The sequence below is a fragment of the Prosopis cineraria genome, unplaced genomic scaffold (assembly GCF_029017545.1).
Source record: "Prosopis cineraria cultivar Desert tree isolate PC_DT_omini unplaced genomic scaffold, ASM2901754v1 PC1027, whole genome shotgun sequence".
NCBI classification, from domain to species: Eukaryota; Viridiplantae; Streptophyta; class Magnoliopsida; order Fabales; family Fabaceae; genus Prosopis; species Prosopis cineraria.
This window is the reverse complement of record NW_026556352.1, coordinates 110-17894: the sequence shown is the minus strand read 5'-3', so window position 1 is coordinate 17894 and position 17785 is coordinate 110. Positions and strand designations below refer to the sequence as shown.

Genomic DNA, 17785 nt, shown 5'->3' with positions numbered 1-17785 from the left:
ATGGGTCAAGAGTAGTTGGATCTAGATTCCATTTCAAGTTGAATTTAAACTTTAATTTCTGTGTGCGCGCGTAATAATGTTTTTGCACCAAATTTTCTTTCCGAGATACATTGCAATTTGGACACTCTTTGGATATTGGTTTGCAAAGTGACAAGCCTAATTTGGTATACAAAAACTTATGTTAGTTTTTAAAGACGGGCTTGGCTTTGCTCTGCTGAGCAAATGCCCCCCTGCAATTCTGCTGAATTTTGAGAAAAATCTGGACCGTCCATATAAATGTGGATGGTCCATATTTAATGTTTTAATGTTTATTTTATATTTTATATTTTTTTAAAATAAAAAAATTATAAAAAATTTTAATAAATCTGATCAACAGTCTGAACATTTTAAGTTTAATATGAATAGTCCATATTTATAAAATTTTTCAATAAATCTAATAGTAAATTTGGACAGTTCATGTTTAATATGAATGATTGAAATTTATATAAAAAAATTAATAAATTTAATCACTAGATTGGATAGTTTAGGTTTAATATGGATAGTTTGAACTTGAAATTAAAAATTTATAAAAACTATGAAATTTTTGATATTAAACCTACACTGTCCAGAGTATATTTAGATAGTTAGTTTATAAAAATTTTAAAATTAAATTTGGATTATTTATATTCAAATTGTTGATCATATTTATCAAATTTTCAATTTTAATAAATATAAAAAATAAAAATTAAAACTTTAAATCTGAACCATCTACATTTATATGGATGGTCCAGATTTTTCTCAAAATTCAGTAGAGCTGCAGAGGCATGTTTGCTCAGCTGAGTAAAGCCAAATCCCTTAATGACTCACTAGGATCAAGACATATTTTTACTTTCAGAGAGCATTTATAAAAATACTTATAAATTATTTATCAACAAGATTCTTACAGCAGAATTTGATCCACAACTTTTAAATTATGAGATTTTTTTTAATAAATTACAAGTTAAATTTTTATTAATTAGATCAATTTTTATTAGCGATAAACCTAACTTTGATAACCAGACTTGGGTCAATCGTCTCCCAGTTAACTCGGCCCAAAAAATTGTGCATTGCTTTTCTTGGACTAGTTTTGAAAAGGCCCATTAAATTTTTAAAAAGCCCCAATTGACTGACCATCAATTGGGCTGGGGCTGACATAGACACAAAAGCTCTGCCAACTGACACGTGACATGAAGTATAATAATAGTTTTTTCCCTGTATATAATTAGGACTATTTTTAGTTGGGACTGAGTAAACCCACCTCAAGGAAATTTAATGTCTTTCTTACTGACTTCAGAATTTAGGCCAGACTATTTACTGGTAGGAACCGACATGTCCTTGATCCATTTGAAATCTCTCCTGACAATGAATGATGCAGGTGGCAGAAGAATCAAAGCTTTGATTTAACTTCCTTCGCCATACCATCAGCATATTCATGAGACTGATCATCCATAGCGTTCTCACTCGTGATCTTCTCCACCAGAGAAAGGAACCTGTTCATGGCTTTCCTTGGCAGCAGTATGGGCACCACAATGCCATCCTGTCCTCTCGTATTCTTGAACGCAGCATAGAAGCTAACATATGGTATAGCTCCAGCAGGTCCACCATATACTGCTTTTCCCCACCCAAAGTCCACCTCGTAAAAACCCCACACGAGTCGAATCAGCCACAAGATAATTCCCATTCCTTCTATACGTAGGACGCCCCTTGAGCACCATAAGATCAGCCACGGAGCTCATGTACTCTTTGTTCATCTGTGCTTTAGCCTCTCTGATCAACTCCAACGCGTAACCCATTGGGTTGTTGCAGATCAATCCAGCATCTGATATCGCCGTCGGGAAGGCAAAGGCATTCCCATAATACCCATCAGGCAAGTCTAGGCTTTGTTTTCCTCGAGCTGTGATAAAAGGTGAAATAGACACAATCTCGCTGGGTTTCAGGTCAAGTGCTTCAGTGCGGCATTTCCACAAACACGCAGTCAGCAACTCGAAGGTGGAGCAATTCCGAAGGTGACGAGGGAGACGATTTCGAAGCGAGAGAATGTGATTGGGGCCAAAGAAGAAAGATTCATGGACTGTTTGGTTATCGGGAAGGGAATCCAAGTTTTGTGGGTCAGGCTGCGAAGAAGTGGGTTCGTGGTATTCGTGATTAGGGCTGTGCAAAAATCTTCCAGTCCTGTCTGATCCAGTCCAACCCGAGATGGTCTCAGTCTTGTTCGGTCTGTATAGTCATTGGTCCTTCAGGATCAAAAGGACTAAAAAGACCAGACTATTTTTTCGGGTTGGACTGGATAAGAGATCAGGCATCCGGACCACTTGGTCCAGTCCAGTCCTATTAATTTTTTTATTATAATTATAATTAATTTATTTTTGACAAATGTTTAAAGTGTAATTGATGCTAAGGAGATGATTGCATAAAGATTTATTAAGTTTGTTTCTAAATTGTTATTGTAATATAGTGTTGTTGAATTTTGTTGAGTACTGTTTTTGTTAAAGTTTATAAATTTAAATAATTTAGACTATAACAAAAATATTTTTTTTCTTATTGTTAAAAATTATTATGGTTTATTATTATAAGTGTTTTTACTATCTTAATTAAGTTTATTATGTTGGAATGGATTATTACTTCTCATAGAATAAAAAGAGGGAAAAAAAGCTAAGTGAGTACTGGACTGACAGGACCAGTCTCCTAGTCCTATGGACCAAGTCCGGTCCTGTTAATTGTCGGGTTATTACTGGACAAGACTGGACTACGGGTTGCCTAACCCAGTCTTTTTCATGAAAGAGACCGGACTTCGAGTTAGGATAAAGTCCAGTGCCGTCCTGTGTTTTGTGCAGCCATATTCATGATGAAGGCAAGTGACGCGAGGTGGGTGTCGTGCAGACAAGAGGTCTCTGTGCCAAACCGGGATTTTAGAGATAGGAGAGTGAGTTGCGAATCCAGAGGCCATTTTGAGGAACTGAACGAGGCCAAGTGTGTCGCAGATTGTATGATTCATCCACACGCCCAACACAAATCCTCCGCATGCAAGACGAGTTACCTGCCAAATATAAACTTGCATGTCAACGGAATTTGGATTCTTTTTATGTTTCCATTTCAATTTTAATTGAATATAATAAATTATAAAAATAATTGATTGAATAATAAATTTTAATTATAATTGATTATATTATAACGCAATTTATTTAAATATTTATGCTAATAATTTTTTTAAAGATCTAAATTTTACTGAGAAAAAAAGAAGAAACAAAAATTTTGTTTTAATTTTATTAAATTTCGTGATTTTTTTGTAATTTTTTTCTTGAACTTTTTATGTAATATTTTCATATAACTTTGTAAATGCAAAAGCTGAGAAGCTGAAACTTGAAATTTTGGAAAAAAAATTAATTTTTTGAAGAAAAATTGATTTTGGAAAAAGGTTGGTGTTTGGGTAAATTATGGATTAATCAATTTTTTTGCCTCTAAAATCAACTAATCTCTCAATCCAAACAGGCACTATATCGTTTCTCAATATATTTTTTCATATTAATCCCATTTACACATTTTATTATTCAATTAGTTTAATAGTACAAGATTGTTAATTATAACATTAAAATAAATATAATATTCATTTAATGTTTATTATTAATAAACATTATAATCTTATTTTCAAAATATTTAAATGTTGATAATGAATAACTTATTTATTTTAATAATATATTATTTTTTATATATATTCATTTTAAATTTTATCTTTTTGTACATATGCGTCCTCGCATCAATTTCAATATTATCATCCTCATCAATAATTGAGAAAAAAATCAAGGGTAAAAATTATATCTCCCCCAAAAATAATCAATGAATTTAAAAATACTAACTCATTTTATATAGTTTTATAGTATAACCCAAGGCGGCAAGGCCAATTCAGATAACAAGAATATGGTAGGATGCAAATCCATAGTTTGGTAACAAGAATATGTTAAAATCCGTAGTTATTTTGGTAAAAATGCTTTGTTATCTAAGAATATGGTAAAAAAATGCTTCCATTATACTTTTCTGAATTCTTTTTGAAATTATTATATCATTATATTTACTTTGTTATCTGATCATTAATCACCTTCCTGGGGCTATAAAATTATTTAAAATGATTTCTTCTCAAAAAAATATTAAAAAAATCAAAAGCTGAAGCCACCAAAATTCTGTGTACGGTACATTAAAATTCTTTGGGCAAAAAAAAAAAAAAAAAAGAATTGGCTGCCTTAGGTATCGGTCTCGATCCGTCCCAGGCCCGGCCGTTTGGACATTCAGGACCGTGTCTGGCTACCAAAATGAGTCCCTAATTCTTTAGTCCCCACGCGGAGACACACACAGATTATTGTTGCTGGTGTCTAAAATTCAACCCTTCATTCACGAGAATTATTAGATAAAATTTCTCTGACAAGTAAGGTTGAGATTATGAGCATTAGATAACAGAGACACTTGCGAATAATGAACAGCTATGAAGGATTTACCTGAAAGAACAAGAGAGGGCATCCAAGAATGTGTTGAGAGGCAGGCAAGGGAAGAAGAAAGTGATTGAGATAAGACATGGTGGCATAATTTCATCCCCAAGCTCCATGAGCGATATAACAGCTTCAGCTTCCACGAACAACACACCCTCTCCATTGCACTCCACCACCAGCTTTCTGTTCGCTACTTCTCCAAGTCTACCTGCAAGTGGATAGTAATACACCAGTGCTTCGCTTATTGCCTCTTTGATCACCAAAGCAGGGTCGTCCTTCGATTTTGATTCCCTTCCATGGAAGAACATCACAAGAGGAAGCTGAAATCGAAGGCCCTCTTGGTCGTCTATGTCTGATAGCTTCTTGGTTTCATGCGGGGTTGGTTTTGCAGGCACCACCAGTTGTGCCTCACTGTGCCTCGTGCAAAATTGACCCCCAAACTTCCTCACTTCCATATCTGTTTGTGCTCTTTTGTGAACCTCTCGCATCAAACATGGAAGGACACACGCATATATATAGAAACTTTGCAGTTTGCATTTGGTGCTGATCGCAAGTGAAATATAATAAATATAATATAATAAGTATATTTATTAAAATTTTAAATTTTTTATTTTACTAAATATAATATTAAAAATATTTAAAAATTAATTTAAATGGACGATAAAGGTTAATTTGAATTAAAATGAAAGGCTAAAATTGCTCCTGATTTTAATAAGCTCATCACAATAATGAACACCGAATGAAAACATATTTTTTCATGATGTTTTAATTTATAGTGAGTATCGAATGTGATCATATCCTTATGTGATGTTTTAACCTCATACCCTCTCTGCATTAAATTCACGTGCAACTAGGGCATTGAAAGCTAAACCAATTATTGTAAGACTTTTAGTTTTCCCCCAGAAGCAGTGTTTGGCTTGGTAACCTTGTATGCACGAGAAAGATAAGTGTGTGGGAACGGGACAGAGGGTGTGGAATGTAGATAAAAGATGGGCTTGGAAACGGAGATGTTGATAAAATATGTACTCCCTCCATTAAAAGATATAAAATATTTTTTAAAATTTAATCATTATTTTTTTAAAAGTATCTCTATCGAATATATCACTTTATATTTTTTAATATGAAACACCTTATTAGATAGGGATAAATATAAAAAGATAAGGTTAGTTTAAAGACAAATAATTTCTTTATCAAGAGTAAGATTCAATATAAAAATATCTTATATTTTTAAATAAAAGGACTAAATGAAAAAAACTATAAGAAAGGTGGGACCCAATCAAGATAATGATGTGAATGTGATCAATGAAAAGGGGAGAATGACGCTTGGAGCTATGAGGTTAAAGAAATTTTCAAGACCTATAAATAACAGAGTATGTGTATGTAACAATAATTTACAAATTTCTTAAGGGTATGAATAATAAAGCATTCCTATATAACATCTCAAGATCCATATATTAATAAAAATATAAAACAATGTCCATTCATAATATGTAGTCCATGTAATCTAATTAAATAATAGTATATAAGTTTTTTAGGTATAATGTGAATGACTAAACGTCTGAATATCACATGACACAGTTTAAACATTAGTAACATAATATTCGTTCATCATACATAATCTATATGATTTAGTTAAACAATAATGTATAAATATTTTTTTTAGTATATGAACAACAAAATATTTATATATAACATGATAATATCCTTCCATTAACAAAATATCCTCCTGCATATGATATTATTTTTTCAAAGGAAGGCCAAATAAGTCCTTTCATCAGAAAATATATTTGTATGTAAGGTTTTTGGACCTGTAGAGTAAATTAAAAATGTATAGGACCTTATATGCCTTTTTTTTTTTGGGGATCTAGAAGCTCAAGGTACCATTCTCCCAATGAAAACTCAAAGAATTAGAAGAATGTGCTCGATTTTGTGGTCCCGTGAATGTGACATTATGACTCTTTGCTTTGCCACTGTTTTCTGATTTGAATACCTTTCCTCTCCTTCACACTTGGCTGTTGGCCCTTTCACAGAACAATTTTAATAAGAGCCACATTGAAAACTCTCTTAATTTTGAGCTGGAGTTAGTAAATTGTAAATTTTCTATGATTCTAGTCAAAATATTGCAACTACCTTATAATAAAGATTAGATGGAATAACTTCAAGAAGGCAAATGCTCCCTTTTTAGTAGCAACTCAGGCAAAAAAATAATAATAATAAAATCATTGCACGCAAAAATCAGGATACTTGTACTATTTTAATTTAATTTTTTATCTGGGGAAATAGATAAAATTTCACAATTAAAAATCGTATTTTTTTATTCTTTTTTAAAATCAAACAAGAGAAAAAGGGAAGTTGAGATTAATAACCATATTCCATGTGGTAAGTACAGCGTAGAAACAGAGTACCACAAAAACAAATCAAGCCTCACACCTACCGAAGTACGAAACGGCTATTATCTTATTTTTCTGTTGTTTGAAGTTGACTTCAACATTCTCAACGGCTATAGTTTTAGAACAGTATGAAAGGAGAAGGAAGAAGATTAAAATATATAGAATAAATCGGTCATTTGTTAATTTGTTCATGAGTTTTTTTTTGCCAATTATTATTTTCATGAAATTCGATCCTTGTTTCCAAGTCATGATTTATGCGAACGCACAATAAAACAAAGTTAGGTGTGTTGGGTTTAACGAATCTACCAAATCTAGGCTATGTTTCCGTGCTTTAAAAAGCGTTTATACAAATACTTACTCAACTTGACCATAATGAAAGGCATAATTTAGTGTGTGATAGTTTGTGTGTGATTGAATTGTATTTGGCAAATTAAATTGTATTTGAAAAGTATATTTTTGTGTTTGGAAAATTAATTGACAAATGAGATGATATGTATGTATATGTTATGTTGGTATGAAACCATGTGTTCAGGGATATGAAGATTAATCAGATGTGTTTTCTTATTCAAATGTACTTGCAACATGCATGAATTGTCTAGTTTTGAAATGTGTTTGTTGAAATTTTGTTTGAAGATTATCTACCTTGTGATAACCCCTCATTAGATCTAATGAATAGCTAATAGCCTAAACCAACTTATCTTGGCCTAGTGTGTTGGTTCAGCGCACAATTTATGAAATGATAGAAAGTATAGTCATGCAATCTCATTGTTCAATAATTTGGATAACATGTGTTTGGAAACATTTTGCATGCCCTACTTAACAGTCTCTTGGTTAATTGCATTGCATGTATCATTACATATTAATTTTGATCATTAAAACCTCTGTACCTCATTACTCGTGGGTACAATTTTTATAGGAAATGATTTAGCCGGAAAAGCACCCTAGATGTAGGTAGTATGTATGGACACCATTAGTGTAGTTAGCGCTTTTTTTTATTCGATAGGTTGTGTGTATTTGCCAACCATAAGGCATGATTGATCTAAATGAGCAAGTAACCCCATATTTTGATTAAACTCATATTTGGTTATGATGAGAATTTTTTGGCAATCATGGCTATATTTTGATGTGATTAAATTAAAAGTCTGCCCAAAAGGGGATGAATTAGGCTATATAAAATTTTGGCTAATAATAATAAAATTAAGAAGATGACTTTAGAATAATATCACCAATCACAATAAAGAGTAAGGAAGATAAGTTTGCTTAGATATTTATCCTGATTCACCTCCAATCACTTGAACCTACGTCTAATCCTCAAGTATCATTTGAGATTTTCTCCACTAACTTCACTAAGATAAATTCGGGCTTTTGGTAGCCTCAATACAATCCTAAAATCACTATAGTCTAAATCACTCCCCCTTACAAAGGTAACAATATTAAAATTCTCTGTCTTGAGAATGAAAAATAGAGATGAAAAGAGTAGGTTTAAGAATGAATTACTTCTATCAAATACTCTCTTTAAAAGTTGATATATAATTCATAAAACTCACTAGTAATGAATAAGAACTTATAAAGTTGGTAAACAATAAAAAATAACTCGTGTAGTTCATTCGTGTCGTTCTTGCTCACCGTCTTCATAAATGCTTCAATTAATAATTAGAGTTCATAAATAATCCATTAAAACATATGAATATAGTAGTTAGAGTCATCATCTTTTCTCCTATAAACTTTCTCCAAAATGAGGCAATGTAATAATGCTTTACAATGAAACTTTCTCTCTCATAACAAGTAAGGAAAATAATGTCTATTTGTATTAATATTCTGATAAGGTAGGAGAGAGACTATTTGAAAGAAAGAAGATTCTTGGGACTAAAGATTTTTGGAATAAGATCAACAAGTGTTTAATCCAACCCATATTTGTGTTTAGAATAATTATAAGATAATTAAATAACTGACCCAGCTCTTAGAAAGTAAAAAAAAAAAGGAATGGAGGGAGTTTTGATATTCTCTGCTACAAATGCGAAAAACATAGTATTGTTCATCTTGTTGATTTTTGAAATAAGTGAGCTTATTTCAAAACAGTGAAGAACAGCTTCAACGAGAATATTGAGTAGGTTATTTCGAAATAACAAGCTAATATCAAAAAAGATTTACATATACATTAATCTAAAGTTCATTATTTTGGAATAAGTAAAGTTATTCCCAAATAAACTATTCTTGAATAAGATATTATGCAGTTACGCATTGAAAATAGCTTGAAGAAAAGAACCATTATTCTTGAATAAGCATAATATTCCTAAATAAACTATTTCTGAAGGTTAACGAGAGAATATTTAGGAACAAGAAACATACATAGGAATGAGCTGTTTCCGAATAAAGATGCTTATTTTAGAATAAGGACTATTTTATAGAAAATTGACAAAGACTTTTAGATTTTGGATGTTGATTTTAAGTTTACTTAAGACACCTTTCAAGCAATACAAGATATTTTTAAAGAATTAAAATTAAGTTGAATACTTAATTTTTAGAGAAAAATACTTTAAGAATGAATACGAGAGGTGTTTAGGTGTTTCTTGGCTATTTGAGAATAAAACACTTACTGGGTAAGAGTGCCTATTTGGGAATAAGACCAAAAGCTAGAATTTTAAAGCAAAGATAGCCAATTCCTTTACTGGCCATTAATTCATAATTATTAATTTTGTAAAATACAAATTTCTCTTATTTTATTGCCATTAAAATTAGGGTCCAACATAAATGCTTTCCAGTGAATTTCAAATAAATCATTAGTGTAGGACAATTGATGATGTTTTTACCATATAGTTATATTGAATGATTATAACCCAACTATAAAATTTTAAGTCTTGTCAATGAGCTAGCATGTTAAAATTGTTATTTGGCATGAGTGTGTTGTGTGATGTTTTTACCATATGATATTGAAGTTGGGTTCAAGGAATTTACCCGATCTAGGCTGGGTATTTATGCTCAAAAAGTGTTTATAAAAATACTTATTTCCTCGATCATAATATAAGACGTCTTTCAAAAATTTTACCTAATTCAAAATATAGAATATTGAATAGCTTTGATAATTTTTTTAACTATATTGCTACTTTATTTATTACTCTTTTAAAAATTGATGTATTAAAATTTTAATTATTATTATCAAAACACTTATATATAATATTTAATTAAGGTAAAATTGAAAGATGTAAATTTTATAAAAAATTAAGATTTCAATGGACATTTTTTAAGAATTATACATTAATTATTAATCCCTATATTTTAATTATGAGGGAGTATAGAATACTCATTCATTAACGAGATACTCACTCTTATCTAGTGAAATTATTATGAGTTTTAATTTATAAGACACTTTAAAAAATTTCACACATTTTAATAAATTTTGTTAAATATATTTTATAATCTTATTTTTTTAAAAAAATAAATTTTTATAAGTACCATTCATTTAATATTTCATTTATGAAAAAAATATAATAAGATTATGAGAATTATAATATTAAAAAGCATTATTAATAAGATTTTATTTTTATCTAATTATTTTATAATTTAGTACGTGGAATCTCTCAAGTGTCTTATAAATTAAGACCAAGACGAAGGTAGTATTAAGATCAGGAGAAGTGATTAAAATGCAGATTAGGAGTAAAAAAATAAGTGGTAGTAAATAAGTAGTATCTGTGTCAGTCACATATCAAATAATGACAGTGACGAGAAGGCAATCGTGACGCTTTATTAATTAATTTACGCACGCAAAGAAACGCCTAACGAAAGACAGCTACACATTCTCGCTCAGCTCAACTAATAAATGTGGAAAAAATATTGGTAAGAATAAAAAATAATACTCTTTCCGGTCCAGTTTATAGGATAGGAAGAATTTTTTTATTTTATTTATAAGTTATTTTATTAATTTTTATCATAAAATTTTTCACTTGATCTCTACTGAAGTTTGAAGGAAAAAAATATATTATTAAAATATATATATTTAATACAGGTAAAGTTAAAAAGTTATTAAATTTTTAGCTAAAGCTAATAAATTTTTAAATTTTAGTTAAACATGTTAAAAGTACTTTATGAATAAAACTAGAAGAGTATTTATTATAAATAATATTTATTATAAATAATCTTAAAAGTAGTAATTATTGATAAGGATCAAATATAAAAATGTAAATTTTAAAATACAAAGCCACTCTAATCAAATTTTCTAAATTTTCTCTAACCACATCTCAAATTGAATTTGATAGTTATGGCAATAGTAAATAAACAAATCATGCTGGAAATCAAAACCAAGGAAGGGCGTATATTGTTTATATAACCTACAATATCGTGCTCAAACATTTGTTGGGTGGAAAACTTTGATAAGGTTAACATCTATTCTAATTTTACAGAAGCTCTCGTGTTTATACACAATAAATTCTCTACAAATCATCCCCTTACTGCAATTATCAACAAAATCAGAGATCTTATTATGAATGATTGGATGGTTACTTTTGATCACGTTTTTAGAGAGGCAAATAAATGTGCAAATTGATTGGCTCACCAAACTCCTGTCGAAAGCCCTAGAATTCATATTTTTGATGCTTCACCTCTTGGTTGTATAACTTTCTTGTACACTGATATGACACATCATATCACATAGCATGGTTTACTTGTGGCCTTTTATTCAAAAAAAATATCATGCTCAATGGCAGACACAAGCCCTGGACCAGCAAGAGCATATACCTTATATAAAAATAATAAAATACATTGTATATAATTATATGATTTTTTATAAGGAGAATTGTATGAAATTTAATAATTAGGTTTGATAGAATTTTTTTTAAATTTATCTTAATTTATTGTTTTTAAAAATGCTATATGTCCGGTAAAGATTTGTTGCTTCCCTTACTGATAATTTTCTCTAAAAATAATTTCATTGTCCTATTCAAAAATCACAAAATTTTCAATCTACTTATTCAAAATCTTGTTTTAACGTGAAAAAATAATTTGAATGCATAAAAACAATTAAGAGGATCATAAATTTTAAAAATATTTTAAACCAAGATGCATAAAAAATGAATGATTTTATGGAATAAAAATATACAAAATAAATGATTTTTTGTGCTAATATATATATCCATTATAACATATTTTATTATAATTTTTTAATTTTTTGAAGCAAAGAACAAAAGAAATTATTTATAAGGATGTTAAAATAATATATTATTTTCCTCATCGAAAAAAAATAATATAGTATTTTTTTTATGGTTTGCCCTTTGCCTTCTCCAATTCTCACTTTTGAGCGTTGTTGCTGCCTTTGCCAAATTGAATCTCTCTACGAACGAAGAAGATGTATCTTCTTCAATCATGAATCTCTTTATTTTGAAAACACTCATAAGATTTCTTAGTAGCACCCTCTTTTTTTTTTTTTTGCGGCCATAGAGGTAGGTTTTTTGTCCCTAAATGATTACCTCTGTTGTCTGTTATGCAAACAAAGCTAAACATGGTAGATTCCTTTAATTTAGAAAAATGCTTATCCTTCTCCACCCAATTAGATCAATCATGGTAAACTAGTATAAAACCATCATTGAAATGGTTCATATGAATTGAAGATTGTCATTAACTACCTACGTTTTGCTATTCTACCGACTAATGAGATCACATGGTCTATCTTTCTTCGATTACCATGTCCCTTTCATGTCCTTCCTATTTAGGCCAATTTGATATATCATGGTTGTTGTCACCCTCGTCAAATACATCTTCAAAAGACATTGTTGCCTTCTCTATCTCTGCTTTTTTTTTCTTATCTCTCTCAACTCTCAATGGAGCTTATTCAATGGTTGCAAAATTAAAAGATGATCGGGGGGGGGCAATGATTCATACATTAATACTACACTCATGGTTTCTAAAAAATTTGAGTGGGTTGCATCTGGCCACCTTGAAGTCAATGTAGGTTCGTGGCTGGTCCTGGTATCAAATTATGTTACTGATGTGATAATTTTATTGGTGAGTAATTTATAAATATTTGTAAGCATTTTTCTGTGTATAAAGACGTGTTCTAGTCTTAATAAATTTTTGAGACCTAACTAGCTTGAACTTCTGAAACACCCTAACTCATGATATAGGTAAAAAATTATTACTTTTTTAATCAGCATTCAATATAATCTAACATGCTTGAAAAAGAAGGGTATACTACTTGAAAAGGAAGGGCATGCTACATTCAATGTTAGATTCATGCAAGCATGCTATAATATGTTTAACCACTTCATTCAATGTTAGAGTCGTTCAAGCATGCTATTATATGTTTAACCATAATATGAGGATTCACATAATCAACCTAGTGGATACAATTTTGACATGATGTATATTCCATTCAAAAGCAATTACAAAAACTCGTTAGAAGCAAGACCATGATTTCAAATCCACTTAACCAATTTAATAAACAATCATACCATAATTTATATTCTACTTAAAAATGATTAGAGAAACTTATTTAAAACAACAAGATATTAGGAGATTCATTATTATCCTTTATTCCCCTCCTTATCTCAGGTTGAGATTTTAGGCAATAAGGGATAGTACCTAGCTAAAGGTTTGATCCACATCAAGTCTTAACCTCCCTCCTTTGATAATAAAGGGTGCTCAAATGGTACCCAGCTCGTCTCGACTAGAGCGGAAAAAATGAGTTGAGCCTAATAGGCTGGCCCATTTAAGCCCGCTTATAGAAGGGCCGAGCTTGCATATAAAACCCTGAAAGTGCAAATTGGGCTTAAAAGGATTTGGGCTCCATTTTAAACGAATTAGCCCTACAAGGTTGAGGGCCAACACATTTAAGCTTGCACATATTTTTTTATTTTTATTGTATAAAAATAACTCTAAATCTCTTTGCTATATCCGAATCGGCTAACCCTAATCTAAGTCAAACCAAAGTAGAGTTAAGAGTCTAGAGTCCAAAGTCCAAAGCTAAGGCAACAACAATTCCAGTCTTCTAGATCTTGATTTCATGCTCTCAATCAACAATAGCATTTGGCCCCACAGTCAACACTCATGGTGAAATCCCATAGCATTCTTCTTCTTATTGCTTATTTTTTATTTGAGCATTTGATCTAAAAAGAGCTTGAACCATGAAAACATCCATTTGTTTGAGCTTAGTCACGTCTCAATCTCAATATCGTTATCCCTTTTAATCATGTCTTACAAGTCACACACAAGCATTATTGTTTGATTCTCATTCGAGGAAGAAACATTTGGTTGATTTTTTTTTTTAAGATAGGGAATAGATTTGATAATGATATTTATTTTATAATTTTTATCATATTTTTTTCTTAATCTTGTGTATTTATGAAAAGAAAAAAAATGAAAATAAGTAAAATGGCCTAAAGCCCGTAGGGCCAACCCTGAGCCTACTATGATAAGGGCCGAGCTTTGTAATTGGAGGTATCAAAGGAAAAACAAACTTTTCAAGCTTAGCCCTTTTAGGCTCGTGCATTTTAAGGGCCAACCATTTAGAGCTAAGTTGCTCAATTTTTCTAACTCTAGCCTCAACCTTGGTCAAAGAAATCAAAGTAGCTTAGGTACATATCAAAGCCACCTAGTGCGCACAATAGCATGATCACGATCCAACATTATTTCCTCAATTTAACCTACAACATGTAGCCACCTCATGATAATTTTTTTTCCAATATATGCACATATGACAGATTAGTTATGCCTTAATCATTATAAAAAAAAATCCAATGTCACAATTAAGAGTCAGCACATCCTAATCAATCATCAACCAACTTATGTCACAAGTAGTATCATCTATCCGGTCTTAAATTCCATATAATTCCAATCAAGTGGTACTCTTAGAGGATTATACTAAGCATCATGTTTATTCAACGTTTCAAGTTTCTTTTGTCATCACTAAACCAAGTTTTCACAAATATATTATACTAAGCATGCTCATATTAGGTTCAATTCATTATAGGTATTATAAAAATAGCTACCTACCAAATTACACATATATAATAATTTAAAAGAAGTTACTTGAATTCGAGTTCATTCAAAGAACTTGAGGTTTCTTTGTAAGGTATCTTCCAGCTAACTCAAACTTCAAAGCAAAATTAAGGAACTTCTTAGAAAACTCCTAACACATTTACAAATAATAATTTAGAGAACTAGAGTCACATAAAATTTATATTTAATTATTTATTATTATCAAGTTATCCCAAAGTACTCATTTTATTTCATATATTTTTAATCTTAGAGCTTCCCAATGATTCCTCAAAACAACCTTAAGTCATATTAAGGTTGCTTTTTTAAACTTCAAATTGCTCGTAAGCACATTTACAAGTCCCAAGCATTCAATAAGTAAATTTTTCATCTCAAAATAACTAAAATAAATTTCAATTAGTTATAATCTATTCCCTAAGTTCATCTTTAATTTATAAATTGTTCTAAAAAGGTCTAAAAATAATCTCTACAGATCTTGAAATTACTCAGAGTCATCCAAAGTTCCTTTATGCCAAAAAAAAAAAAATCTGGAGTTCCTTTAAGTTATTTTTTATAACCTGAATACAATTATAGGGTTACTATTCAACAACCCTCCAACTCCATATAGCCTCTAGAATCTCTCTTAAATTTTAAATCTACCTAAAACTAGTGATTTTTTTTTTAATTGAGAAGACTAGCTAAAAACTATAAAAGAAAAGCAAGCCAAAATATTAGGCCCGTCTGAGAAATGCATCTCCCCTGACTTTGTCCTGAGAAAATAAATTAGTACAATCAACAGGTACTTCATGAAGAAGAAATAAGTGGTTAGGTACTTCCTGAGCAAGCTAGGCCAAAAAATCTGCACAAATGTTGGCTTCCTGTGGAATATACCTCAATTCCAGATCTTGCTGTTCGCAAATAGAATTTTGTAAATCCACAATATATGAGTAAAATGGCTGATTAATTGTTGTCCCTTTGTATATTAGCTCCAGAGCTTCCATAGAATCCGGTGACAGAATAACATTTCCCCGGTGCGCATGTTTACAGGCTTCCAAACCATGCTTGATTGCTTTAATTTTGTCAATTGTAATTGGAATATTTTCCAAATTATAAGTGAAACCAATGACCCAATTTCCATTTGAATCCCTTAGTAGTCTACCACACACAACATTGTTCTAATGGTTCAGTGAGGCATGTGCATCCATTCTGTGAGTTCCATTTATTGGTGCAATCCATCGCATCTCTTGCCCCATCCTTTGGTCTGTAAAATTAAGCTTCAGCTGGTGTAAATCCCTTTCCTCCATTAAATGCCTTCTACAAGACGAGATATATTCTCAAATATGCTACTACATCGGGTAGTCCATAATAGCTGGGAGATGTTTCCAAAGACCTTGATCCAAGGCCAAGATTGAAAGTGATGTCCTCTTAAATATTGCTTGGCATCAGTGTTTTGAAATCCAGACCGGATATCAAACCGAAAAGAGCAACGGATTGCGATTTTCATGATCTAACCGGTTAGACCGGCGGTCGAACCGGGGTACATAAAAATTAAATAAAAAATAAAATTTATATGCGCAAATTATATCAATAAAACATTAATTTGTCAATGGTGCTTAGGATCTCGACCCTAAAAGCTAGATGCTTGGACCGTTGGAGTTAGAGGTAAAGGCATGTTAGTACAAGCTTGTGATCTCGAAGAAAAATGTTGAAGCTGGAGGCATGCCATCATGTCATAACTTACAAGCTTTCAATCTTGATGCTAAAAGTTGGATCTTTAGAGCTGGAGGCAGGTTGGAGGAGGAGAAGTTAGAGATTGAATTTAGGCCATGAATGATAAATTAGAGATTAGAGAAAAGAAAAAAAGAGAGAATTAGTGATTAGAGAAGAGAAATTATGAATCCAAACAACTTAACCTAATTTTTTTAATTTTTTTGGCTTTGAATTGGATTGACCCTGGGTCTAGTTTCTGGGTCAAAGCCGATTCTCTCAAAATCGGCCGGTTCAACCGGGTCAAGTACCAGATTGGTTCAATTGGTTGAACCAGACCGTTTTGTTCAACGGGTGGCGGTTCAATCGATCGGACCGTCCGGTTTGATCCGGTTTCAACAACACTGCTTGGCATTTCAGGCCACCCAATCCTGCAAGCTGCAATTAAAAAATCTATTATGAAAATTAATAGATATAATTCCTCCCATATTTCTCTTACTCCTTAAAATCTCTCAGTATGTATATAATAACTGTCCTCCTTATCACATTCAAAGGGGCATGAAGCATCACTCGTAATCCCTCACTGAGCTCTGAGAAGATTGCTTTCATGGAGGGCTTGCTAAATGAAAAACATAATTTTTTTCCTATAAAGGTCATTTCCATAATTTATTCCAGATTTGGTAAAGGCCAACAGATACCCCATTATTAAGGAAATTGTAAGCCAACCTAACAGAGAATTTGCCGTCACTTGCAGGCCTTCACCAAAATTCATCATTCACATGGCTAGTGGGGGGATGGGAAGCCATGATTCTATCGACAATGCCATAAAACTAGGGATTTTAGCTTGAGCAACTTACCCGATCTTAAAAAATTTCAATCTAGTAAAAAAAATATCCGTATAGCTTCCTTAGAATCTCTCCTCGCATGCTATCGCTGTCACTTGTTCTCTCTCTCAAGTCTCAATCTTTCTGCCATTGCAGAAACCAAGACAAGCCTTGCTCTAATCTGAATACCCTTGAATCAAACCAATGCTAGCCCACCATTGGTTTCATAAAATTTTTCCCTTTTTTTTATTGTTTCTTTTCTTGGTTTTTTTAAGATATATTCCATCTTGAATATTCTTTCTTTCTTTGTATTTTTAAAATACTATTATTATTTTTTCATTTTTTATCCTTTTCCTTTTTTATTTATCTTATATTTTCATCCTTTTTATTTTCAAACAAACTCATA

The 17785-nt window shown here is 31.3% G+C and overlaps 2 protein-coding genes across 2 annotated transcripts; both read right to left on the bottom strand.

Moving 5' to 3' along the window:
• Positions 1 to 1405: 1405 nt before the first annotated feature.
• LOC129299083 (benzyl alcohol O-benzoyltransferase-like) lies at positions 1406 to 4963 on the bottom strand. Its single transcript, XM_054937523.1, is given in 3 exon segments — positions 1406 to 1663; positions 1665 to 2235; positions 4506 to 4963. Coding segments are annotated over 3 exon segments (1275 nt in total). The 5' UTR covers positions 4952 to 4963.
• A 10730-nt stretch (positions 4964 to 15693) lies between these two features.
• On the bottom strand, positions 15694 to 16993 carry LOC129299082 (uncharacterized; the record flags this gene model as incomplete). Its single annotated transcript, XM_054937522.1, has 2 exons — positions 15694 to 16003; positions 16801 to 16993. Coding segments are annotated over 2 exons (503 nt in total), but the record flags the coding sequence as incomplete, so codon positions are not given.
• Positions 16994 to 17785: the final 792 nt, after the last annotated feature.